At 33.3% G+C, this 26,891-nt stretch overlaps 1 protein-coding gene across 1 annotated transcript; it reads right to left on the bottom strand.

Annotated features, from left to right (window-relative positions):
• Positions 1-17,003: 17,003 nt before the first annotated feature.
• LOC120131868 (polygalacturonase-like) lies at positions 17,004-17,510 on the bottom strand. Its single transcript, XM_039148748.1, has 2 exons — positions 17,417-17,510; positions 17,004-17,302 (listed from the first exon to the last, which is right to left on the bottom strand). Exons 1-2 carry the CDS (start codon positions 17,508-17,510, stop codon positions 17,004-17,006), a joined length of 393 nt encoding a protein of 130 aa, XP_039004679.1.
• Positions 17,511-26,891: the final 9,381 nt, after the last annotated feature.

The raw sequence follows: 26,891 nt of genomic DNA, 5'->3' as shown, positions 1-26,891 counted from the left end.
TCGGACTTAATCTAACAGATGACAACTTAGTTGGAAGGAAGATCTACATTAAAATTTTGGAAAACAATTTTAGGCAACCCCCACTGATGTTGCTGCAGAAATTAAACATGTAATTTTTTTAAGTCTATATTTAATTTAATTTAATTAATTAATTTATAATATATAAATTTTGTTTTTGTGTATGTTATTGTAATTTTTTACGATTAAATTTTAATATATTCACACCATTTTTATTTTACAAGAATATGCTCGTGCTCATATTTTAAAAGTTATTGGGGGTTCTTGATGCTTGATAAATCTCTAAACAAAGTGCATATGATATGGTTGCATCACCTACACGATTTGCGGGCCGCTAAAAATAAGAGTTGGAGATCAACAATGTTGACCTTTTTGTTCCGGGAGTTATGTAAAGTTGTTCTTTCGAACAAACAAGCAATTGGTGGATGTTTGATTTTGTTACAACCATGGGCTTGGTTTCGAAAGTCATTTTTAGCATTGATTCCTACACAAATGAGCCCATTATAATTTCCACTCCATTAGAGGTAATTACAAATAACCTATGTTTATATATTTATTACTACATGTATTTTTAGTTTTAAAAATAATTATATTTTATTATTTGAATGATAGGTGAATTGTTGCACTTAGTCACTCCCACCTACTACAAGGTCTGCGTGATTTTAGATTGTTGATCAAAAAGATTACAGATGAGGTAATCAATTTTATAATTTTAATTTGTAAATTAAATATCATATTTTTATTCGAGCTTTTATAACATAGTTTAAAAATATTTGTGTAGTTCCTGTTGACGCCGTACAACGACGGTGCTATTACAGCGTGTACTCTGGATGAGATACATCACAGTTTTTATGTTTGGATATCGGTGGTCCCGTTGATAGTATATGAGATCGTCAAGTGGCATCTTGCTGATCGTGAGTTGCGACGATTTGGTCGTGTCCAAATGATTCCGCCACCGCCAAGAACCTTGGACGATGTCTTACATCATCTAACGCGACAGGGAAAGACAGATGTTAAGTGGGAGGTGTATCATGTGGATTGGGTGACGTAATGGATGTCGAGGTTCATTATATAGCCTGTTTTTGAACCCATCTTGGCTTACGGAGTTTCAGATGATTACATGTCATGGTACGAGGAAAATGAGATGCTACATATTCTGACCGAGGAGGAGCGAGCGTAACAAATTTTTAGGTCTCCCCAAAATCATCCGCCCACACAACGTCTCCCGACGTAAAATCATACAAGTCTGGGTATATGAAAACACACTTAAGCCTCATCATCAAAAATGACACAGGCACCTATAGAGGATCACACACCGCTGACAGCACCTACATTCACTCATTCGACTCAGTCAGTATTTCAGCATATGGTGACTCCGTCATCATTTCATTATATGGCGCCACCAACGAAAGGTTTTGTCGCCACCAACGAAAGGTTTTGTCGCCACCAACGAAAGGTTTTGTCGCTGATGTATTTCGTTCCTATCTGGTAATCGTTGTTCATTCTCATTGTCTCATGAAATAATTGGACCATATTATTTGTCACCTCTGTGTGCATCTATTCGACCATTGGCAATGGACTTCACATTTAGTAATGTTGAGCAGACGTCGCCGTAGATAATGTTTTACTATGGTCTTGATCCTAGTGGCAGTTGTGGTACTGACCATGTAGATTAAGGAGATGATGATGGTGATAGTGGTGGTGGTGATGATTAGAGTGATGATGATGCCTCCAAATATAGATTGATCTGTAGAAATCCTCGTCGGACTCTTCGTTCGCCAAAGTGCGATACGGGTGGACATAGGCATCATTCTTTGTTTAAATTTGTAACTTTTTTAGTTATTCGAACTATATTTTTGTTTTTTAGTTAATATAACTTTGTTTTCTTTTTGTTTAAAAAAAATAATATTTGAATATAAATTTCTAGTTTTTTTAGTTGTTTGGTTTGATGCATAAACAACTTGAGAATCATCATACTCACACAAAATTTATTTTAATAAAATTTAAAAACACAATTAAAAAAATTACACGATTTGTTTAAAGCTCTCTCTCCCGACGTTCACGGGCAATACGTAGCAGAATTGGCTCTTCGTCCTCATAGACTAGTGATAATTGAGTTACTCCTTCATTGCTTGTTGAATATGGTTCTTCCTCAAATGTTACAATCAACTCGATGTTCCTACCACCAACACGTGTGTATGCCTTAAACATCTTCCGAAGGTCGCTTATATTCAATAAGGTTAATATGTAATGTGCTTCAGTACCAGTATTTTCCACGAGAACTTTAGCTTACAATGAAGACATCTGTCGTGTTTTAAATTTTTTAAGCTCTGTTGAGATTAAATCGTACAACTCATTTTTCTTAATCTTGTCATTGAATGAAGTGTATAAAAAAATTTCTGGAATATAACAGAGTTGTAAAAAGTATCACAATTAATATTTGTTTTACGAAGGTATTTCATCCAAAATGGACACATGTATTGTTTTTATAGACATTTTTCTCGCTCCTTTTAAATTGATACTTGTCATGTCAAATCAAATGGTGCTTCCACATCAGGAATCTCTACCACATTAGGAATCTCTATAAGTTAGGAATCCCTAAGGAACTCGCTTTCTGCAGAGAGCAAGTTTCCCGACATGTTAATAATCTCTGCAAAACTCGCGTTTTGCACAGCGTGATATTATTGACTATAAATATCCCTTCATTCTGCTGATATTATAAATTTTAACACGTTCTATACTTATAAGAGACTTTTCTTCTTGTGGCACAACTTGGCACTAAACTTATGTCAATATTGATGTTATAAGTTATGCCACCTGAAGAAAATGTATTTTATAAATGATATGGCATTCTCAACAAAATACTTGTTTCATAAATTGTCTTTTTCGTTAAACCAACAATGTTAATAAAAGACATTCTCTTCATATGACCTCCTTTGCAACTTGTCTTTTATAAAGGTATATTTTTTAAAGTCGATTAAACATGAGTAACCCATCCTTCTTGGGAAACTCTACGAAGCCATCCTCTTTTGGTGGCATCCTCTATGATGACTTTTCTTGCTTGAGATGTTGATTTGAAAAATGGCACACCACCACTTGTCTTATCGATTAGGAAACTAATATTTTCTAATAAGGCATTCTCTTCAGGTGGCTCCATTGACTTATCGCTCGTGAGGCTTTCGAATTCCATATTTATCCATGATCCACTCTCAATCAAGCCCATGATGTTTCTCAGAATGTATCCTCTTCCGATAGAATCCTCTACTTAAGGTATCAAACCCACAAATTACAGACCTCCACTCATTCTCTTAAACTTATCGTGTTTTTTCATTGTACTACTTTTGTTTCGAACAATTTTCAACACGATTATCGCATCGCTTAAAATGTCTCGTATGTGTTGATACTAGCTATGTCTATCGAGCCATTTTGACTTGTTCTGTATGCACAAAACCAAGAATTGGATCCATTTTGAACGCAAATTTGTATCATCTTCTTATTACTCAAAACAAGGGTTGGTACAATTTTCAAACACGATTTTTAAGTCGCCTACAATATCTTGTATATCTTTATATTTGCCTTAACTGAAATATAAATTACAATACTACGTGAAGAATCTTATAAGTTACAAAAATTTTAAGATTAAATACCCGAAATGCCCCTAACATGCATATAAACACTTGTGGTTTGTTGAAAAAACTAAATATGTAACATCCTCAATACCGAGTTGGGGATCAAATTGTAAAGTTTCAGAATTTGGTGACTAGAGTAGAACAATGGATTAGTTGAATGATTTATTTGGAAATAAATGATAAAAGTTGTTAGTAATTATTAGATAAAGTAAAGTGCAAAATGGTCATTTATAAGGAAGATTTTTATTTTTGCCTTATAAGATAATGAACCACGTAGGAAGAGGGAAAAGAAGTTCCAAAGTTCTCTTCATCTTTCTTATTCCTTCACGCGTGAAAACCAAGAGTCAAAGGTGAGTTTTCTGATTATTGGGTTTTTGGTTAAATTTAAAATTGGTTTTTGATTATTAGATGATAACTAAGCTTAAGGAAAGCTTAAGTTATCTTAAAATCAAAGTATGATGGAGTTAGGAGGGATTAAAGATTTGAGGTTCTTGGAAGAAATCTTAGAATAAGTTCATAACTTGAATTGGATGTTAAATTTGACTTGTCATCAATCTAATTAAGAGATATGAAGTAATAAAATGGAATTTGGAACATGTTAGAAATTGAGTATGATTCTTGAATTTCATAATGAAAATAAGATTTTGAGGTTAAAGATGGTTTACATGGATATAAATTGGTTCAAGTAATGCTAGTTGAGTTTAATGACATAATAGGGGCTTAAAATAGAATAATTAAGGGAAGAGTTGATGATTTTCGTGCTAAAATGACAGTTCTGGGCTATGTGTATCGATGCATATTCAATGTGTACCGAATCATCAAGGGTAAATTTCCAGAAATTGTTCAGTGTGTATCGATGCACAAGAAGTGCATCGATGCACCCTTAAAAATGTAAACATCGAATGCAATTAATGCATCGATGCATAAGGAGTGCATCGATGTACGTGTTAAGGGATGCATCGATACACTGTAGAATGCATCGATGCACTTCAAAATTAAATTGAAATAGACATTTCTTTTGATCTAAGAAATGATAGATTAGAGTATATCCATGGAATACTGATATGTATCAATATATAAACATGTAGATATCGAGCATGAACAAGTTAAGGGATGACCATCAAGTTAAGATTCGATTGGAAGAAAGGAAATCATAAAAGGGGATTAGAACTTAGTGAGGCCAAGGTGAGTGTATACAAGTTAGTTTATGATGTTTAATGGAAATAAGACTTGCGACGAGTCTATTTCCTATATTAGAATGCATGAATTTATGATCATATGCATATGTTTGATTTGGGTATATGTGATATATATATTACAGTATGTATTAAATGATTTGTGTGAATATATGCATTGTGATAAATTATAGGAATTAATATGAATGATCTATATGATTACATGGGAATGTGAAATAGATTATGTGATAGGTGACCATATATGTTACATAGTATACATGATCAATTATAAGAATCAATATAATAGATTTATATGACTACATGAGAAAGGTGATGAGTTAAATAAGATTAGACTATAGAGTAATATGAGAATAATATATTAGTGAAGGGAATTGAGTATAAATGATGATACCAAACCATAAGATAAGTATTTACTTATAGGATAATATGAGATTATATGAATATATAGTATAACTTTATGAGGAAAAATTGGGTGTTATATGATTTAGGTATGATAATGATCCACGTGTAAGTAAATTAAGTAATATATATATATATATATATATATGTTTATAAGTATAATATAGGTTATGTAATGTAAGTGCATACTAAGAAATAAATAATAAGATAGATGATACAATATAAATTATATTATGAATTAGTGATGTAGGAATACGATATAAATATGCAATAAATCTTATGTGTTATATGATAAATATGAACATATGAGAATAAGAGATAAGTGACTTGGTGATAGAAGTTATATGACCATGAATTATGTAAATATGAATAATTTAAGTGATATGTAACTATGAGTACTGGAGTATGTATCTATGTGATGTGATATATGAGGTTATATGAAGTATTATATTATACGATTATATGAGTATATGAAAAAGAATATATATATTCATGTTAGTTATATAGAAATGAGTTGTGTAAACATGCCTGATATGTATGACATGTTTATAGGAACACATGAGAAATGTTATATGCTATGAGATATATGAATACGAAATGATATGAGAATTTACACGAACTACATGATTAATGTATATGTAAATGAAGCTACGACTTTATATGAATATGTGATATGTTTATATGAATATGGAAAAAAAGATAAAAGATAATGCCTATGATATGTGTCATGAGAGCTAGGGGTATAGTTGGCATGCCAAGAGTCGAGGGTCTACGCGGTCCTTCGGGACATATATGTATTCTTTGGAACATGTATGAGGTCTTTTGAGACACATATTTGGTCCTTGGCATATGTATATGATTCTTAAGGAATTTTCTACGTGGTCCTTAGGGACATCTGATATGGCACTACGATGCATTTCTACGCGGCACTTCGATGCAATTCTACGTGGCACTCCGGTGCATTTATACGAGATGTGGTGACAGAATTAGTGCACAACCTCTATAGACTCACATATCTATAGTTCTCACATGTGTACATAGGCTAATAAAGAATATGATATAAAAGAACCTTGTATGATATTATGTGCCTTTTTTGTAATCTTTATGGTGAAATGATATAGGTGATATGATGGTGATGTGTATATAGCTTAGTTAAGAAGAATAGGTACAAGAACATATAATTAAAAGAAAAAGAAGAAAATGAGACTATTAAAGAGATAATGAGAAATTTACTACATATGATTTATATGTTTGGGTTAGGAAATATGTTACCTGAATTATATGAAGATATGGGTATTTCTTTGTGAAGCAATATGTATGTACCTGGTATATATATATTTATGTTTGGATGCATTTTATGGGTTATCATGATTACATGAAATGGGCATAATAGGAATTAGTTATGATAGGCTATAGTCAGTTTGTTTATGCCTCACTAAGCCATAGACTTAGCGTGTGATTGTTTCACACGTAGGTTACAGAAGCGAGAAGAGAAGAGAAGAAGAGCAAGACAAGTCATCATCTCCTTACAAAATTTCAGATCAGAAAATAGATGATTTAAATGTGTTTGGTTATTTGGAATACAATTGGCATGTACTAATTGATTGAGTTAATTATGCTCTGATTGATTTTGGTTATTGTGTTCAATTTATGTAATTAAACTGCTTTGATTTTATGAAAGCTTTAAATTTTCTTTGAATTTTGTCAAGAGTCAAAGTTTGAAAAGTCAATGTGACATCTCAGACTCGTATTCGAGTCGGGTACGGGTTGGGTGTTATATTTAATGGTATCAGAGCTAAGGTTTAGCCGATTCTCGGCATAAACTGAAGTCCAAAGTGTCATAAAATGTGTATATGCCAACACATAGTGAAAATTTCTGATCTGATAGGGTAATGAGTATGTTGTCTTGCCAATATAATAAGATTTGTATAATATAGTAGAAATTGATTATAGAAATTATCGAAGTGAATTGATAACTGATAAATCTGATAGTGATAGCAATTCACCTGCCATGGCCAATCAGGATGAAGAGTGAAAACCTCAGAAAGTGTCTTATAAGATTAAAGGTTGATTTCAGAAGATTGAAATCATATTAGAATAGTGATAGAAGAGTTTTATTATTTTAAATCAGAAACGATATAGATTAGTTTTGTTAGTACGTGGATAAGATAGAATATGATGAACAAGTGTCACCATAAGAGCGTTAAAAGATCAAATGATGCAGTGAGAATTGCTAAAAGAGTTCAAGAATAAGTGTATTAGTGACAAGTGTATAAGATGTATATAGTCAGAGCTTATGAGTTTGAAATGAAGGGATAATATTGTGTATAAGGAAGTGTGTATATAATAAGGATTTACAGTTAAGATGGAAAAAGTTAGCGTTGGCTAACAAGAATATGTGATGGGAATATACTGGAAGTATAAGATTATAAGATATTGCCAGGATATGATGACCAAATATGAAATGGATATGGATACAGTTGTATATTTGGATCATAGTACTATGGTATAGTACAGGGAATAAGGATTTGTATATTTGAGTAAAGCTGAGGATTGATAAGAAGAGTTTAGGAATGGGTATATCGATGATCAGTTGATAAGACAAAGTAAGTCAGAATGTTTAGTTAATCAATTATGATGTGAATCTGAATATAGTTGTGTATTCTGATAAGATAGCTATGATGTCGAGAATGAGATAAGTATTTGTATAAAACCTTAAGAAAGGAAAACACAAGTATAAGAAATGATAAAGAATGAAGTTTTGTATAAGTAAATGGGGTTATCAAAGTTATGAGGATGCAATGAAAATTGATACACATAGATGAGTATAGGTGATAGGACAAGAGTATGTGAACATGAAAGGAAAAGTATGATTTGTGTATAAGGAATAAATAAATGAATAATGGAGTAAAGAAATGAAAGGGAATGAGTTAAAGGATCAGATACGATAAAGGTTATATGGAAGCGTCACTACAGCAATATTGACCTATTGCGGCGTTTTTTTAGTCCTATAGCGGCGTTTTTAAGCGCCACTAAAAGCACTCGCGGCGATAGTAAAAATGCCGAAAGAAGCGTCGGCGAAACCAACGCCGTTAAAGTTAACGGCGTTTGTGAACAAAAAATGCCGCAATAGGTCGAGATCTATAGCGGCGTTTTTGGGACAAACGCCGCAATAGGTCGAGATCTATAGCGGCGTTTTTTGGACAAACGCCGCAATAGGTCAAGATCTATAGCGGCATTTTTTGGACAAACGCCGCAATAGGTCGAGATCTATAGCGGCGTTTTTGGACAAACGCCTCAATAGGTCGAGATCTATAGCGGCGTTTTTGGGACAAACGCCGCAATAGGTCGAGATCTATAGCGACGTTTTTGGAACAAATGCCGCAATAGGTCGAGATTTATAGCGGCGTTTTTGGAACAAACGCCACAAAAGGTTAGATCTATAGCGGCGTTTTTTGATACAAACGCCGCTAATGACCGTTCTTTAGGTAATATTAATTGATTTTGTATATTCCATTTTTGCTATACATCACCTAAATTTAATATCATGTAATCTAATTAACAACAACCATAAATTTTAATTAAGATACAAATTATGCCGAAAAATACTTAACAACAAAATAAATTAAAATTTATAAACACTAAAATTAAATGTAATGTAGTTTGACATTGTTCTCTAGAATTTAATCAAGGTTCTTTCACTTTAAATTAAAAAAAACAGTTTTCCTTGTTTGATGAAGCATCGTTAGGTTTTTCCTCCCTGTAAACTGTATATGGAGAACATCTTCATCCATTTCACCAAATAAATCCCCTAGCTCCGGTTCACCAAGAAGACTCCTTGCACGCTTAAATGCTTCACTTGAAACAGATAACGACCTTCCACCTACAATATGTAACTTGATTGGAGGTGGCTTGGGAATTGAATCAAACAGTAAACAAAAAAATCAAAGTAAAAAAGAGAAGCGTTTACTTGGAGTAACAGTAGAGGCACCGTCTTCTTCATCGAGGATAGATAATGCTTTTGCAATTGAAGATTCTTTCAACGCCATAGATTTCCCCAATCCGGTTCTAAACATCGGGTATTTATCCACTTCTCTATCATTGTTCTCATAATCTTCGAACATCCTACGTACGATCTATAAAATTTGAGAGTACAAAATAAAAATATAGCGGCGGAAAAATTCAGAGATTATTACCTTGAAGTAGGAGATTGACCATGGAAGGGTATGGAGCAATAGGAGTTCCTTTCGGGTAATCATAGGGTTTCGACGGCAAGAACGGACCGGAATCCTCCCAACGATAATTTGATCCGACGTCAGAGCAAATACGCCACTGGACATTCTGACGATTTTTCTTAGGGATTGTGGATTAAATTTTCTAAAGTTTTATCCACAATCAATTTCTCTTACTCTGTCCATACATATGGGTGATCGAGTTTATAAATTTCTCTTATATACCTCATTGTTTCAGTTAAAGAGCAGCACAAAAAGTGTGCATTTCAAATGAAGTAAACAAAGGAAATAAAGTAACTCAGAGGTTATATATCCTTAGTTAAGGCTACTTTAACTAATCACTTAAAGTAACAAGTAATATTGATAGTATAAAAAACAAAATTGATGTTAAGAAACATAAATAGACTAATGATCTCACTTAGACTCCAAGTCTTAACATTGTCAGCTATATGTAAAATAATTATAAATCACACTAACCTGAAAAACACTTCTGAAATTCTTAAACCATCAAAGAAAAGCCGAGTTCCAGGAAGCCATAGGTCATAAACTAAGAAAAAAAACATTCTGCAACACACAGAACATATGCAGAAAATAATTGGGATTTGTACTGTAACAATAAAAATATACCCAAAAAAGAAAGGAAGCTCTGTAAACCAGATTGAAGAAAAAAATAGACTGAACGACCAAAAACCAAATTGAAACAGAAAGCAAAAACCAGAAATCGCAGATATTGACGATGCTTTTGGTAATAATGACATTAGGAAAGATTATAAGATATTACCGATGGTTAAAAGATTATAAAAATGAATTAAACTAAACCTATTATATTATATAAAATAATAAGGTATGTGCATGTCATGGATTAGATGGACCGCTAAAAACGCCGCTACATGTCAGTTTTGCTGTAGTGAGTAAACAAAATTTCTCAGTCAATAAATTTTATCCTGCTATTAATAATGAAATATTAACTAAATTTCAAATGGAAGTCCTTTATATTTATAACTAGTGTTAACTCCTTTATATTTTGAAAGTACCAGTGTTAACTCCTTTATAACTAATGTTAACTGCAGAAATTTTTACCACTAAAAACCACATTATAGAATAACAATAACGTAAAAGATGAAGCTGAGACATTAACAAGAGTAAGAGGAACTTGGAATTTTTACTACGGATATATTCGATAAACAAACGATCAATGTCTTAAAGGCTAGCAATAATTCATAATCAGATATCAAAGATGGAATCATATAACACTTGCAGAAAAACCTAAAAATTCACCACGTTTAGCTGAACTTAATGAAAACATAATAGAGTGATAGAACAGCTCCTTTTGGTCCAAAAGCTGCATTTCTTTATCAATGAAACATTCTAGTGATGCCTAACAGTTAGGAAAACAACATAAAAATTGCATATTTTTATCACGAAAAGGAATAGCATGAGGCACAAGTAAAAAGAGGGCAAACTCGTACCATAATTCAACATTTGGCTGGCCTTTGTTAAAATGACATTGCAACATGTTTCAAAGCAAGAAAATTATCTCTATATGGCTATCCCTACTTCACGATTAATTGAGAATAGAAATAGGACTTTAACAACATTGAGAAAGTGATGAGAATTACAATAAAAACATTTGTTCAGAAACCATCCTTAGAAAATATTAAAGCATTTGAAAGCCTACTTATTAATCAAATATATATCTTTTGGGAAGACAAATCAGAACAGGACATTACATTTCATGGAGCTATACAGTGTGGTCCTCAAGATACCAAAATAATTAACTTTACCAGGTTTTTCAAGAACTAGATAACATAAGACTAAATATATGGATAAAATACGTGAAACCCATAAGAATGGGTCAAAATGAGCAAAACCATAATGGATAAAATTCCTATATGCTCCTATATATAAGCAATCAAAACTGTTCAAACTAAAACACCATAACAGGAAAATGTTTGTTTTCATTCCTGCATCATTTAGTTCAATATTCTAAAAAATTAAACCATTACCATAATTGTAAACACTAATGCTATGTTTGGTGACATAAGTAAGAATACAAGGAACAATTTAACTATTTCATGAGTTGTTAAAATAGCAGTTTTCAGTAATTACCTCGGAAAGGGCTCATACGGTTCCAAATTCTCAAACAATTTAATAAAGCACGGCAATGAAGAAATTGCAAAATAGTATAAAAACCATAAAATATCTTGAATTTAGATTCCAACACACCCTAATAACATTTGGTACGACGACAGTTGACTAATAGAAGAGTATGACGGCAGCGAGATGCTACGCTGATGGTGGATTTTGGGCTATGGTGGTTGTGCGGGGCTAGGGTTTGGAGATTTGGGTGAAATGAGAGCTGAATGAACGAGATGCTACGCTGATGGTCGAGGCTTGCGTGTTGCGTTTTGGGTAAAGCAGAAGGTAAGAACAAAAGTTCCCAAAACACGTCGTTTTGAATAGATCAAGACGACCTTTAGCGGCGCTAAAGTACGTGTAATTAGCGGCGTTTGTGCATAAAATGCCACAAAAATACGTGTAATTAGTGGTGTTTGTGCTTGCAACGCCACTAAAGTACGACCATTAGCGGCGTTTGTATAAAAACGCCACTAAAGTATAGTATTTCTCGGCGTTTATATAAAAATACAACTAGAGTACGTGTAATTAGCGGCGTTTGTGTATAAAACGCCACTAAAGAACATGTAATTAGCGGCGTTTTTGCTTAAAACGCCACTAAAGTACAACCTTTAGCGGCTTTTGTATAAAAACGCCATTAAAGTACAGTATTTATCAGCGTTTATATAAAAACGCCACTATAGTGAGTGTAATTAGCGGTGTTTATGCGTAAAATGCCACTAAAATACGTGTAATTAGCGGCTTTTGTGCTTAAAACGCCACTAAAGTACGACCTTTAGCGGCGTTTGTATAAAAACCACTAAAGTACATTATTTTTCGGCGTTTTCTCATAAAACGCTGCTAAATATGCCGCTAAAACCCATTTTGCTGTAGTGCGTAGATGATAATTTTGATATAGAAGTAAGAAAATGTACAAGGTGATGTAAAAAGATTGTTTGATTCCGTAAAGTATATGTTTAATTACATTTGAAGAAGATTTAAGGTCGTGATTTTGGTTAAATGATGATGGAAAACGAATTTGGTTATTATTGTAAGGCAGTTAGAGATGAATTTATGACGTTGAGTGATGAAAATGGATGTTACTGTAATGAGTGACATTATATGGATTTTAGAAAGGTCGAAGGAAAATGCAGAATCAATGAGAGAAAAAACATAAATAGATTGAGGTTATGGGTTACTGTTTATATGATAAGTAACAGTAGATAAATGTATAAAGGAAAAAGGTAGTTGAAGAAATTAAAGAAGGAAAGATTAAGTAAAGGAAGTAACATGAGAACAATAGAAGATATGTTCTTATTGATATGTTCAGTGAAAATTCGAGTGCGAATTTTCTTTAAAAGGAGGGGAGATTTGTAACATCCTCAATACCAGGTTAGGGATCAAATTGTAAAGTTTCAGAATTTGGTGACTAGAGTAGAATAATGGATTAGTTCAATGATTTATTTGGAAATAAATCATAAAAGTTGTTAGCAATTATTAGATTAAGTAAAGGGCAAAATGGTCATTTGATAAGGAAGATTTTTATTTTTCCCTTATAAGATAATGAACCACGTGGGAAGAGGGAAAATAAGTTCCAGAGTTCTCTTCATCTTTCTTCTTCCTTCACGCGTGAAAACCAAGAGTCAAAGGTGAGTTTTCTGATTATTGGGTTTTTGGTTAAATTTAAGATTGGTTTTTGATTATTAGATGATAATTAAGCTTAAGTTATCTTAAAATCAAAGTATGATGGAGTTAGGAGGGATTAAAGATTTGAGGTTCTGGAAGAAATCTTGGAATAGAGTTCATAACTTGAATTGGAAGTTAATTTTGACTTGTCATCAATCTAATTAAGAGATATGAAGTAATAAAATGGAATTTGGAACATGTTAGAAATTGAGTATGATTCTTGAATTTCATAAGAAAGATAGGATTTTGAGGTTAAAATGATTTACATGAATATAAGTTGGTTCAAGTAATGGTAGTTGAGTTTAATGACATAATAGGGGCTTAAAATAGAAGAATTAAGGGAAGAGTTGATTATTTTCGTGCTAAAATGACAGTTCTGGGCTATGTGCATCGATGCACATTCAATGTGTATCGATGCATCAAGGGTAAATTTCCAAAAATTGTTCAGTGTGTATCGATGCACAGGAAGTGCATCGATGCACCCTTAAAAATGGAAACATCGAATGCAATTAATGCATCGATGCATAAGGAGTGCATCGAAGCACATGTTAAGGGATACATCGATACACTGTAGAATGCATCGATACACTGTAGAATGCATCGATGCACTTCAAAGGGAAATTGAAATAGACATATCTTTTGATCTAATAAATGATAGATTAGATTATATCTATGGAATACTGATATGTATCAATGTATAAACATGTAGATATCGAGCACAAACAAGTTACGGGATGACCATCAAGTTAAGATTCGATCGGAATAAAAGAAATCATAAAAGGGGATTGGAACTTAGTAAGGCCAAGGTGAGTGTATACAAGTTAGTTTATGATGTTTAATGGAAATAAGACTTGCGATGAGTCTATTTCCTATATTAGAATGCATTTATTTATGATCATATGCATATGTTTGATTTGGGTATATGTGATATATATTACAGATATGTATTAAATGATTTGTGTGAATATATGTATTGTGATAAATTATAGGAATTAATATGAATCATCTATATGATTACATGGGAATGTGAAATAGGTTATGTGATAGGTGACCATATATGTTACATAGTATACGTGATCAATTATAAGAATAAATATAATAGATTTATATGACTACATAAGAAACGTGATGAGTTAAATAAGATTAGACTATAGAGTAATATGAGAATAATATATTAGTGAAGGGAATTGAGTATAAATGAAGATACCAAACCATAAGATAAGTATTTACTTATAGGATAATATGAGATTATATGAATATATATTATAACTTTATGAGGAAAAATTGGGTGTTATATGATTTAGGTATGATAATGATCCACGTGTAAGTAAATTAAGTAATATATATATATATATATGTTTATAAGTATAATATAGATTATGTAATGTAATTGCATACTAAGAAATAAAGAATAAGATATATGATACGATATAAATTATATTATGAATTAGTGATGTAGGAATGCGATATAAATATGCAATAAATCTTATGTGTTATATGATAAATATGAACATATATTAATAAGAGATAAGTGACTTGGTGATAGAAGTTATATGACCATGAATTATGTAAATATGAATAATTTAAGTGATATGTAACTATGAGTACTGGAGTATGTATCTATGTGATATGATATATGAGGTTATATGAAATGTTATATTATACGATTATATGAGTATATGAAAAAGAATATAGATTCATGTAAGTTATATAAAAATGAGTTGTGTAAACATGCCTGATATGTATGATATGTTTATAGGAACACATGAGAAATGTTATATGCTATGAGATATATGAATACGAAATGATATGAGAATTTACATGAACTACGTGATTACATGTATATGTAAATGAAGCTACGAGTTATATGAATATGTGATATGTTTATATGAAAATGAAAAAAAAAGATAAAAGATAATGCCCATGATATGTGTCATGAGAGCTAGGGGTATAGATGGTATGCCAAGAGTCGAGGGTCTACGCGGTCTTCGGGACATATAGTATTCTTTGGAACATGTATGAGGCCTTTTGAGACACATATTTGGTCCTTGACATATGTATATGATTCTTAAGGAATTTTCTACGTGGTCCTTAGGGACATCTTATATGGCACTACGATGCATTTCTACGCGGCACTTCGGTGCAATTCTACGTGGCACTCCGGTGCATTTATACGAGCTGTGGTGACAACATTAGTTCACAACCTCTATAGACTCACATATCTATAGTTCTCACATGTGTACATGGGCTAATAAAGAAGATGATATAAAAGAACCTTGTATGATATTATGTGCCTTGTTTGTAATCTTTATGGTGAAATGATATAGGTGTTATGATGGTGATGTGTATATAGCTTAGTTAAATAAAATAGGTACAAGAACATATGACTAAAAGATAAAGAAGAAAATGAGACTATTAAAGAGATAATGGGAAATTTACTACATATGATTTATATGTTTTGGGTTAAGAAATATGTTACCTGAATTATATGAAGATATGGATATTTCTTTGTGAAGCAATATGTATGTACCTGGTATATATATATATATATATTTATTTATGTTTGGATGCATTTTATGGGTTATCATGATTACATGAAATGTGCATAATAGGAATTAGTTATGATATGCTATGGTCAGATTGTTTATGCCTCACTAAGTCATAGACTTAGCGTGATTGTTTCACACGTAGGTTACAGAAGCGAGAAGAGAAGCGAAGAAGAGCAAGACATATCAGCATCTCCCTTACAAAATTTCAGATCAGAAAATAAATGATTTAAATGTGTTTGGTTATTTTGAATACAGTTGGCATGTACTAATTGATTGAGTTAACTATGCTCTGATCGATTTTGGTTATTGTGGTCAATTTATGTAATTAAACTACTTTGATTTTATGAAAGCTTTAAATTTTCTTTTATTTTGTCAAGAGTCAAAGTTTGAAAAGTCAATGTGATATTTTAGACTCGTATTCGGGTCGGGTACGGGTTGGAGGTGTTATAAAATACCTCACTTTTTGGAAAACGCACAGTACATAAATACTTTTCGCGATTAATTTCTCGAGACAATTCAATATCTTGAGGACCTCACGTTCTGAGAAACACGAGTTACTAAATAATCATATTAAATTAGATAATTTGAAAAGTGTATGGTACCTCACGTCCTGTGAAATATGAGATATGGTCACACGCTAGGTAAGATGCAAGTTAGTCATACATGTATACAAATGAGATTATTTTTCTAACAAATATGTTAAGAGAGTTATTGTTCAAAAAATAATAATTAATGGATTTTTTATTTAATAAAGACGATTTTAACGTTATCATGTGTTTTATTTATATTTTAAGATTTAAGGTCTATAGTTTATGAGTTAGAAATTAGTGTCATTGAAATAAGATAAATATTATTCAAATAAATAAATTTATGAAATTATCTTCTTCTCAATGTAGGTTCGTCAAATAATACTCATATATTGATTCGCAATTTACAACGTGTAAGTTACAAGTTAAAGTTTCAAATTTTCAACTAGTTAAACGTGCAAATGGCTTGGAGTTCGGTCAAATATTAGGAAATCATCTGCAAGTAGAGTAATGAAACGGGGACAAATTGAATTTTGGATTTTTCTTTTGTACAAATGTTTGAAGAAATCATCTGAATCAAACAGAAAGAGGAGAAATATGGTGAACTCAGAGCAGTGAGCGCCTTTCACATCAAGGTCGATTGTGGCTTAGTTCATGGGCTGTAAAAGGACGGACCACACTTGCATTTCCAACTCTCGGGTTCATAATTTGCATATTGCAGATCCACGTGGATTCGTGTGCTTGTGGTAGTAGGCACTTGAATGGCTTCACACGGGGTGCACCCATAGCATTTGTGTTCACAATTTGGAGGACTCGACCCAAGCACCACCTTACTCTCCCTTTCACCGTTCTCTTCCTTAATTGTGGCGCCACCCCTTTCCATGGTTTTCAAACTCTGCAAAGACGTTTCTCTTGAGCTCAAGGAGACGTGTAAAGCCTCTGGTTTCTGGCCTGTGATTGATCAAAATGGAGAAAGATTAATGCAGTCAAAAGGTGATGACATGTCGGTAATAAGCTAATTTAGGTAAGGGAATAGACACAATCATTGGTTTTAGCTCAGCTGACCTGGTTGATGATAATTCAAGCCATCGTTTGGTGCTAATGGCCGGCTCGTTGCTATTTGAAGAGCCAACAGAAAACAAAACAGCCTTCCCCGCATATCTTCAAATCCCTCAAATGGTGATGTTGCTGTTTGACTAATTATGATGGCAATGTGAGAGAAACCTCAAGGTTATTGTTGGGTATATAATGTGGTTGGGAAACCCTGGAAAAACACAAAATCCCATTTCCCGAAGTTTGAAAAACCAAAAAGTTTTAAACCCTACATCCTGCTTATCTAGTGCATTGACATGGATGGGGAAGATATTGCTTCACAAACAAGTGATTCTGGTTTATTGTCACATGGTTAAAAGAAAGAAGGAAAAAAAGCTTGAAGATCAAAAACCCTTTTCTGAGATTACACTCTTTCCCCTATCTAGCCTATCGCACTCTTGCTTCTCACAAGCTAATATCTCTTTACCCTCACCTTCAAGTCATTCCAGTAATATAATACTATTTGAAGTGGTGTATAGCTGCCACTTTGGGGTTTAAGAGATCTATAAATCAATGGAAATCTAAACTTTTTGTCCTAGACTGAAGTGCCTTTTAACCACAGATAGTTTCCATTTCTTATTAAGGGTATGGAAAATCCAGTGGCAGGAGTCCCATTTATGCACATCGATGACTGACACGTTCAGGACTGCAGCAATCTTAAATGAGTTTGTTAAAAGAGAAAACAATGACTACAACTTTTTTGCACAGGTTGGTTGGGGGGAAGACGCAGGCTAATGTACCCTTGATTAAATCTTGGACGTCCATTTGGACGATCATCGAAGATAGCAATTAAGATGATCTTTTGGTCCCTGATTCTCTTCTTTAGATTTGCAGATGCGCACGTTAATAGGATGTAGTAAATCCTATCCGACACACAGTAATGCAGTATCGCCATCTTATTTATTTTCTTTATGCATTTAATGTTATATATATTATTAAACTTTGAGGTGATATCTGTGAAACTGAGCAAAGGAAGCAAAGGAAGCAAAGGCTCGAAATAAGGAAATCTTGATTGCACCACTCACTCACTGCACTTTTCAAACTCCTTTTAGCTGCTAGTCTGGGCATTAGGCCCTGGTGCTGGCTGCTTTTCTGAGCTTGGAGATAATAAAAAAATCCCCACCATCAAAGGCTTTGGGGGCTGGGAAATCTTGAAACATAAGTCAAAATTAACATCAATAATGAAAGTAAGCACTGTGGATCGGTGTCCGAGTATAGTGACATGATCTTTCAATGTACTGTGAAATCCCGTAATTTATATTAAAAATTCAAATAAATATTTATTTAAATAAATAAAGTTTTTAAAAAAAATTATTTTAAATAATAATCTATGAATCGTCCATATAAATGACCTCGTGGTATGAAAATAACGTATTAAATTCTCATATTTTTCAATACGCGAGATACGTTTGATGTGGGGGATTTTTCAATTAAGCCAATAAAATAATTGGATAAAATGACCTCACACTTTGCGAAGCGGGCGTAGCCTGAGAATCAAAATATCGCGAGATTTATAAGGGAATTCGCGGCGGAAACGCGCAAGGATATTTCAAATTGAAATTAATAACAAATAAATATAATAAATAAATATAATAATAATGAATACTATTAATTATTAAATATATATTTTGTAAAATTTGAAATAATGAAAAATTATATGTATAATATATTAAATATAATTAATAATTAATAATATTATAATTATAATTATAATATATTTTGAAATTTATAAGATAAAAGCTCGTATTAAAGGATTATGAATCAAGATCAACGTAACTTGGATGTGCACGTGCTTTCTGAACCCTTTATTCCGATGCTCAAAGCAAATCCACATGTTATGGCTGCAACCTGTATTTCTTCGGTTACATCATTATACGGTTACACAATTAACTACCACAAATCATAGTATGCAAGGTATCAGGCCCAACAAAAATTGTTCGGCCAATGAGAGGAATCATACAATGAATTACGACCATGATTTAAACTGATGCATAAACACATTCCGGGAACAGTTGTGAATTGGAAACAGTCTCGGTGTACGAAATTGATCGTGTCGTACAAGGTGTCTGCCAATTCTACTGCTCTTTTGGACTTTTCTGCAATGCATTAATGCATTTCAACACTGCAAGTCAGTGGTTCAAATCGACGACACTTGGTTATATGGTCGATACACTCAAATAATGTTATTGGCGATTGTACAAAACGACCGATACACTACAGGATAAAGATGAATGGATTTGTCTTATTTTTGACAGAGGCGCTGGTATCAAATACGCATTCCAGCGTATGTGCCCATATTGCCAACCCCCAGTATTTATTACTGGTATTGTTTACGACTTATTGACGCAAACTATTTGAATAAGTTCAAGAGTGAAGATGAGCGTCTAATGGTGCTTCGAATGGGTACGTTTTTAACCCTTTTTTATTTATCATATAACATGGGCATTTTTCTTATGCTTCATATATCCATGTACTCATATCATTTCTTATGATCACATATTTCTTTTCTTCTGTCACATACCACATGTATGTGTAAACATCTATCTCATATCACATGTGCATATGATCATCCTTTTCATATCATATAACATATGTCATTTGAATACACTCACATATCATCTATCATATAGCTTATATCATTTCTCATATGTTCATATATACATCACATAACACATAAAATAACATATAAACTTATATATGTATTCATGTACATACTTTTATATAGCCTGTATATCAATGCATATAACTTATCTCATTAATTATATATTATTTCCATGTATTCACTTATATTGAATTCACGTATCTTATATTACATGTTCCTATAATCACTCATGAAATCATGTATTCAAACATTCATGTATAACGTTATGCATGCATCACAAATCAAATAACATTTAGGAGTCACTTCTTACCATAGTAACTCCGTCACTGGCTCATCGCAAGCCAATGTTTGTTCGTTAACATAAGTACAATTAAATTGCACTCACCTTAGCCTTGCTTGCTTTGACTTAATCCTAATTCTTTTATTGTTCCATAATGGGATTACGTTCTATATCTACATAACAATACATATATCCATATCAATATTCCAATTGATATACTCTAATATTTCATTTCTTGAACTAAAGAAAGTGTTACTTTCATTTATTGGACTAAACAAAAAACTTAATTCCATTTTCTCTTAGGGTGGTATCGGTACCTCCCCCTAGGGTATCGGTACCCCTATTGCAATCTGTAAATTTCGTTTAAGAGTGTATCGGTACCTATTGAATGGGTATCGATGCCCCTAGCCTAGAAAATCACCTTTTAAGTTCGAAAATCATCAACTCTTCACTCAATTCTTCTATTTTAAGCGCCTATCATGCCATTAAACTCAACTACCATTACTTAAACCAACTTATATCTATATAAATCATTTTTATCTTCCATATCTCATCATGATTCTTAAAATTAAGAATCTTACTAAACTTTCAACTTTGTTATTAATCCTTTCTAACTTCATAAATCTCTTATTCTTAGTGATGACAAGTCAAATTTTTCTCAAAATTCACTTATTAACTCTTTTCCAAAAATTCCTCTAAAAACCGATTTTCTTTAATCTTTTCTATACATTTCATCTTGTTGTTTTAGAACAAATTAAGCTTTCCTTAAGCTTAATTATCATCTAATGATCATAACCAAACCTTAAATTTAACCATAAATTAACTAAATAGAAAACTCACATTTGATGTAACACCCTCAACCGTACCCGACCCGGATACGAGTCCGAGGTGTCACATTGACTTTTCAAACTTTAACTATTGACGAAAAATCAAGGAGATTTAAAACTTTCATTAAAATAACATTGTTACTTTACACAAGTTAACCAAAACAAGACAAAACTGATCAAGCATTTGTAACAAACACTTTTCTTACATGCCAACCATATACACGACAAAAGACATACTTTATTTGTTACTTCTGATATGATCTTCTAGCAGTGCTGCTGTTCTTGCAACCTATTTCCACTCTTCCTGATTCTTGGTACCTACGTGTAAATCACTTACACGCTAAGTCATAGACTTAGTGAGACATATAAATATAACAATAATGCATTCAGTATGAATATGAACATACAATCTATCCATTCAATCTTGTCGTATACTGTAACACCCCCAACCCGTATCCAACCCGGATACGAGTCAGAGATATTACATTGACTTTTAAAACACAACTCATTACAAATAATAGAAAAATATTTGAACTTATATTACGAAAAATACAATAATATACATATGGTAATATAAGTTTAATAAAATATTCAGAGCATACACAACTTAACTCTTTAGTTACATGCCAACATCCATTTTCATAACAAAATACCTACTAATTAAGTTGTTCTGATCTGATAGTTGCAGGAGTAATGTTGTCCAGCTGCTTAACCTCGATCGTCTACTTTATCGGATCCTACGTGTGAAACACTCACACGCTAAGTCATCGACTTAGTGAGGCAATATAATAATAATATCGATAAATATAAAGTAATTGCCAAAATAAGATGGGTTGAAATGATAAGATGTATGTAAACAATGCAATAACCAGAACCATGTTTCTTACACATATACTTATCAAATTTACATTCATAAGTTCATCTTAGTAAGTTCATTAGCCCATGGTACCATACAGAGAACCTAAGGTATGTGAGTATTGTGAGGTTGTGCACTATGCTGTCACCACAACTCATATAATTGCACCTAAGTGCCACGTAGAATTGCACCGGAGTGCCGCGTAGAATTGCACCATAGTGCCATATAATAATGTCCATAAGGACTACGTATAATTCCTTAAGAATCATATACATATGCCAAGGATCAAGTATGTGTCTCACCAGACCTCACACATGTTCCAAAGAATACATATATGTCCCGAAGGACCACATATCATTCCTTAAGAATCATATACATATGCCAAGGATCAAGTATGTGTCTCACCAGACCTCACACATGTTCCAAAGAATACATACATAGACCCTCTACCCTTGGCATGCCAACTATACATATAGTTCTCATTTACATAACATGGGCTTTCACAATTTATCTTATTTGTATCACGTAGACATCTTATTTTCATACCTTTATCACATAACTCATATAACTTTTTCTTGCTTATTCATGTCCCATAATGCATAGGGTATGGATTCATGTCCCATAATGCATAGGGTATGGATTCATGTCATATATCATAATATGAAATACTATCATGTATCGAAATATTGAATCTAGACTTATCACAAGTCTAGAACTGAATAAAATACATATTCATGCTATGCATATGCACTCACCTAGATTTCTTTGTCTTTCCCTCGATTGATCCTACTTGTTGATGGTTCCGGAACTCGTTTAGGCTCGATATCTACATAGTAATTCATTGATACTTATCAGTATACTAATTAATATATTCTAAACAATCATTTCTTAGGCTAAAAGAAAAGCCATTTTCATCTTTTAATGGAGGTATGCATCGATGCACTACACCATGCATCGATGCATAAATCCTATTTGATGTTTGTATTTAATGGGGATGCATCGATGCACTCCTTATGCATCGATGCATAAATCCTATTCGATGTTTTCTTTTTAAATTAATGCATCGATGCACATGCAGTGCATCGATGCACCTTAAATAATTTCTGGAATTTATCATCGATGCATCGGTGCACAATGAATGTGCATCGATGCACATTGCCCAGAATTGTCATTTTAGCACGAAAATCTCTTCTTAGTCTACTTAACACTTTATATTTCCCCTCTTTATATATCCTTAACTTGCATACTATTACTTAAACTAATTATTATCCATTCCATACTTTTGAAACTTAAAAATCCAATTCTCCATGTAGAATTTAAGAATCTAACACAAATTCCAACATGTTCTAATTTGAATTCTAACACCTCATACTTCTTAGTTAGCTTTATGACAAGTCAAATTTCACTTCTAATTCTTATTAGGAACTCTAATCCAAGATTTCACTTTTCTACTTTCTTTCTTTGATTCTTCATATTCTCCTCATCTTATGGTTTTAAGATAATCTAAGCTTTCCTTAAGCTTAGTTATCAACTAAGGATCAATAAGCAACCTTAAATTCATCAAGAATTTGGTCACAAGAAAACTCACCTTTAGCTTGGCTTCACGGCAGAGAAGGAGAATAAAGAAGAAAGAAATATCTAGAACCTTGTTTCTCTCATTAGTTTTCCACATGGTTTATTAAATATCCTTAAGAAACATTTAATTATTTCCTTGTCAAAAGACTCATTTGCCCCTTTAGTTCCCCATGCTTTGCTAATTGATCCTACACCAAATATTTCAATCAATTCCCTTAACTTTTAATTTATCAACTTTGATCGCTAAATTATAAAATTTCACAATTTGATCACTAACCCGGTATAGAGGATGTTACAAATATCCCTCCCTTAAAAAAATTCGTCCTCGAATTTTCATTGTACGAACAGATAGGGATATTGAAGTCGTATATATTCTTCACGTTCCCACGTAGCTTCTTCTACTTTGTGATTTCTCCAAAGAACCTTGACCAACGGAACTGTCTTACTTCTTAATTGTTTGACTTCAAAAGCCAATATTCTCACTGGTTCTTCTTCATATGTCAGATCCGATTGGACTTCTACTTGTTCTGGTGCAATGATGTGAGAGGGATCGACATATATTTTCGTAACATGGACACATGGAAGACGTTATGATCTTCTCCATTTCGGTGGCAAGGATAACTGATATGCCACGGGTCCTATTCTCTTAACAACTTCATATGGCCCAATAAATCTAGGACTTAACTTTCCTTTCTGACCAAAACGTAATACTTTCTTCCAAGGAGATACTTTAAGGAAAACTTTATCTTCAACCTTGAACTCAATCTCTTTTCTTTTAAGATCAGAATAGGACTTTTGTCGATCAGAGGCCACTTTGAGGTTATGCTGGATTTCTCGAACTTTTTGTTCTACATCTTGAATTAAATCCGGACCAAGAACACTTCGATCTTTGAGTTCATACCAATTTAATGGAGTACGACATTTTCTCCCATATAATGCCTCATATGGGGTCATCTTTATACTAGACTGATAACTATTGTTGTAAGCGAACTCTGCCAGTGGCAAATACTTTTCCCATGATCCTTTGAATTCCATTACGCATGCTCTCAACATATCTTCCAATATATGAATAGTTCTCTCTGATTGCCCGTCAGTCTGAGGATGAAAAGCTGTACTAAAGTTTAAACGAGTCCCCAACGCTCCATGCAAAGATTTCCAGAATCTAGTAGTGAATCGAGGGTCTCGATCAGAGACTATGGAAACAGACACTCCATGCAATCTAATAACTTCTCTAATATTCAGCTCTGCATATTTTTCCATAGAGAAATTGTTCTAACCGGGAGAAAATGCACTGACTTAGTTAATCGATCAACAATTACCCAGATTGATTCTTTTTGTTCGGAGTCAAGGGTAACCCCGAAACAAAATCCATCGTAACATTTTCCCATTTCCATTGAGGAATGACAAGCGGTTGCAATAATCCTGACGGAACTTGATGCTCAGCTTTGACTTGTTGACATATCAAACACTTAGACACAAATTCGGTGATGTTTCGTTTCATCCCTGGCCACCAAAATCGATCCTTCAAATCCATATACATCTTGGTTCCACCTGGGTGAATCGTTAACGGACTGTAATGAGCCTCTTAATATTTCTTTCTTCAAGTCGTCATTATCGGGTATTACAATTCTTCCTTTACAATATAGATTTCCATCTGACTTAACCTCAAAGTCTTTAATCTCTTTGCTCTTTACTTGCTCAATTCTTTTCAAACACGTTTCATCTTTACTTTGCAATTCTCCTATTCGTTCCAACCATGCTGGTTTAAGTGTTAACTCTGCACAAAGACCACCGTCTCCCGTTAAAGATAATATTGCGTCCATAGCTCGTAAAGCTGCAAACGTCTTTCTACTCAAAGCATCTGCTACCACGTTAGCCTTTCCGGGATGATAGTCAATTATCACATCATAATCTTTTAAGAACTCTACCCATCTACGTTGCCTAAAATTCAACTCTTTTTGAGTCATCAGGTACTTCAGACTTTTATGGTCTGTATACAAGTAACATCTTTCTCCACACAGATAATGACGCCAAATCTTGAGAGCGAACACCACAGCAACCATTTCTAAATCATGGGTGGGGTAATTCTTTTCATGTGGTTTCAACTGCCTCGATGCATACGCTACCACCTTCCCTTCTTGCATTAATACACACCCCAACCCGTTATGGGATGCGTCACTGTATACTATAAAATTCTTGCCAAATTTTGGTTGAACCAATATCGGAGTTTCTGTCAGAATTCTCTTTAAAGCTTCAAAACTTTCTTGACATTCAGAAGTCCAAACAAATGGTACATTCTTTCTCATCATCTTTGTTAAAGGCAAAACTATCATCGAAAAATTCTTAACGAATCTTCGATAATAACCGACAAGTCCAAGGAAACTCCAAACTTCAGATACATTCTTTGGATCTTCCCAGTCCATTATAGTTTTAACCTTCTGAGGGTCCACTCTAATCCCAACTGCCGAGATCACATGCCCCAAGAAAATTACTTCGTTTAGCCAGAATTCACATTTGGACAATTTCGCATAGAGATTTTTATCCCTGAGAATTTGCAAAACTAACCTCAGATGTGCGCTATGCTCTTCAATGGACTTCGAGTAAACCAGTATATCATCAATAAAGACAATAACAAACTGGTCCAAATAGGGCTGAAAAATCCTGTTCATGAGATCCATGAAAGCAGCTGGTGTATTCGTTACCCTGAATGGCATTACGATGAATTCATAATGACCATATCTCATTCTGAAAGCCGTCTTCGGAATATCTTTCTCCGGAATCTTCAATTGATGATAACCCGAACGTAGATCGATCTTCGAAAATACCAAAGCTCCTTTTAGTTGATCAAACAAGTCATCAATGACGGAAGGGGATACTTGTTCTTGATGGTCACCTTATTAAGCTGTCGATAATCAATACAGAGATGCATTGCTCCATCATTCTTCTTAACAAATAACACCGGAGCTCCCCAAGGTGATACACTTGGTCGAATAAATCCCTTTCCTAACAACTCTTATAATTGATTCTTTAACTCTTGCAATTTTTCGGAGCCATCCGATAAGGTGTCATTGCAATTGAGCGGTTCCTGGTATTACTTCAATTTGAAATTCTACCTCTCTATCTGGAGGTAATCCTGACAACTCAGTCGGGAAAACTTCAGGGAATTCTTGAACTATTAGCCCTTTCTCTATCGCTCTTAAATCTATCATATTTGCAAGAAATCCTTGACATCCTTGTAGCAATAACTTCTTAGCTGACATTACTGACATTACATTTGCTAAAGGATTAAACTTTTCACTGCTCACACT

The sequence above is a fragment of the Hibiscus syriacus genome, unplaced genomic scaffold, assembly GCF_006381635.1.
Source record: "Hibiscus syriacus cultivar Baekdansim isolate YM2019G1 unplaced genomic scaffold, ASM638163v2 tig00110556_pilon, whole genome shotgun sequence".
NCBI classification, from domain to species: domain Eukaryota; kingdom Viridiplantae; phylum Streptophyta; class Magnoliopsida; order Malvales; family Malvaceae; genus Hibiscus; species Hibiscus syriacus.
This window is presented reverse-complemented; position numbering and strand designations above follow the sequence as displayed.

Excerpts from the sequence above, each read along its gene's own strand:
- LOC120131868 (XM_039148748.1), bottom strand. The coding sequence starts at position 17,510 with ATGCGGGGAAGGCTGTTTTGTTTTCTGTTGGCTCTTCAAATAGCAACG. Across the intron at positions 17,303-17,416 it reads CTTGAATTATCATCAACCAG|GCCAGAAACCAGAGGCTTTA; the intron begins GTCAGCTGAGCT and ends GATCAATCACAG.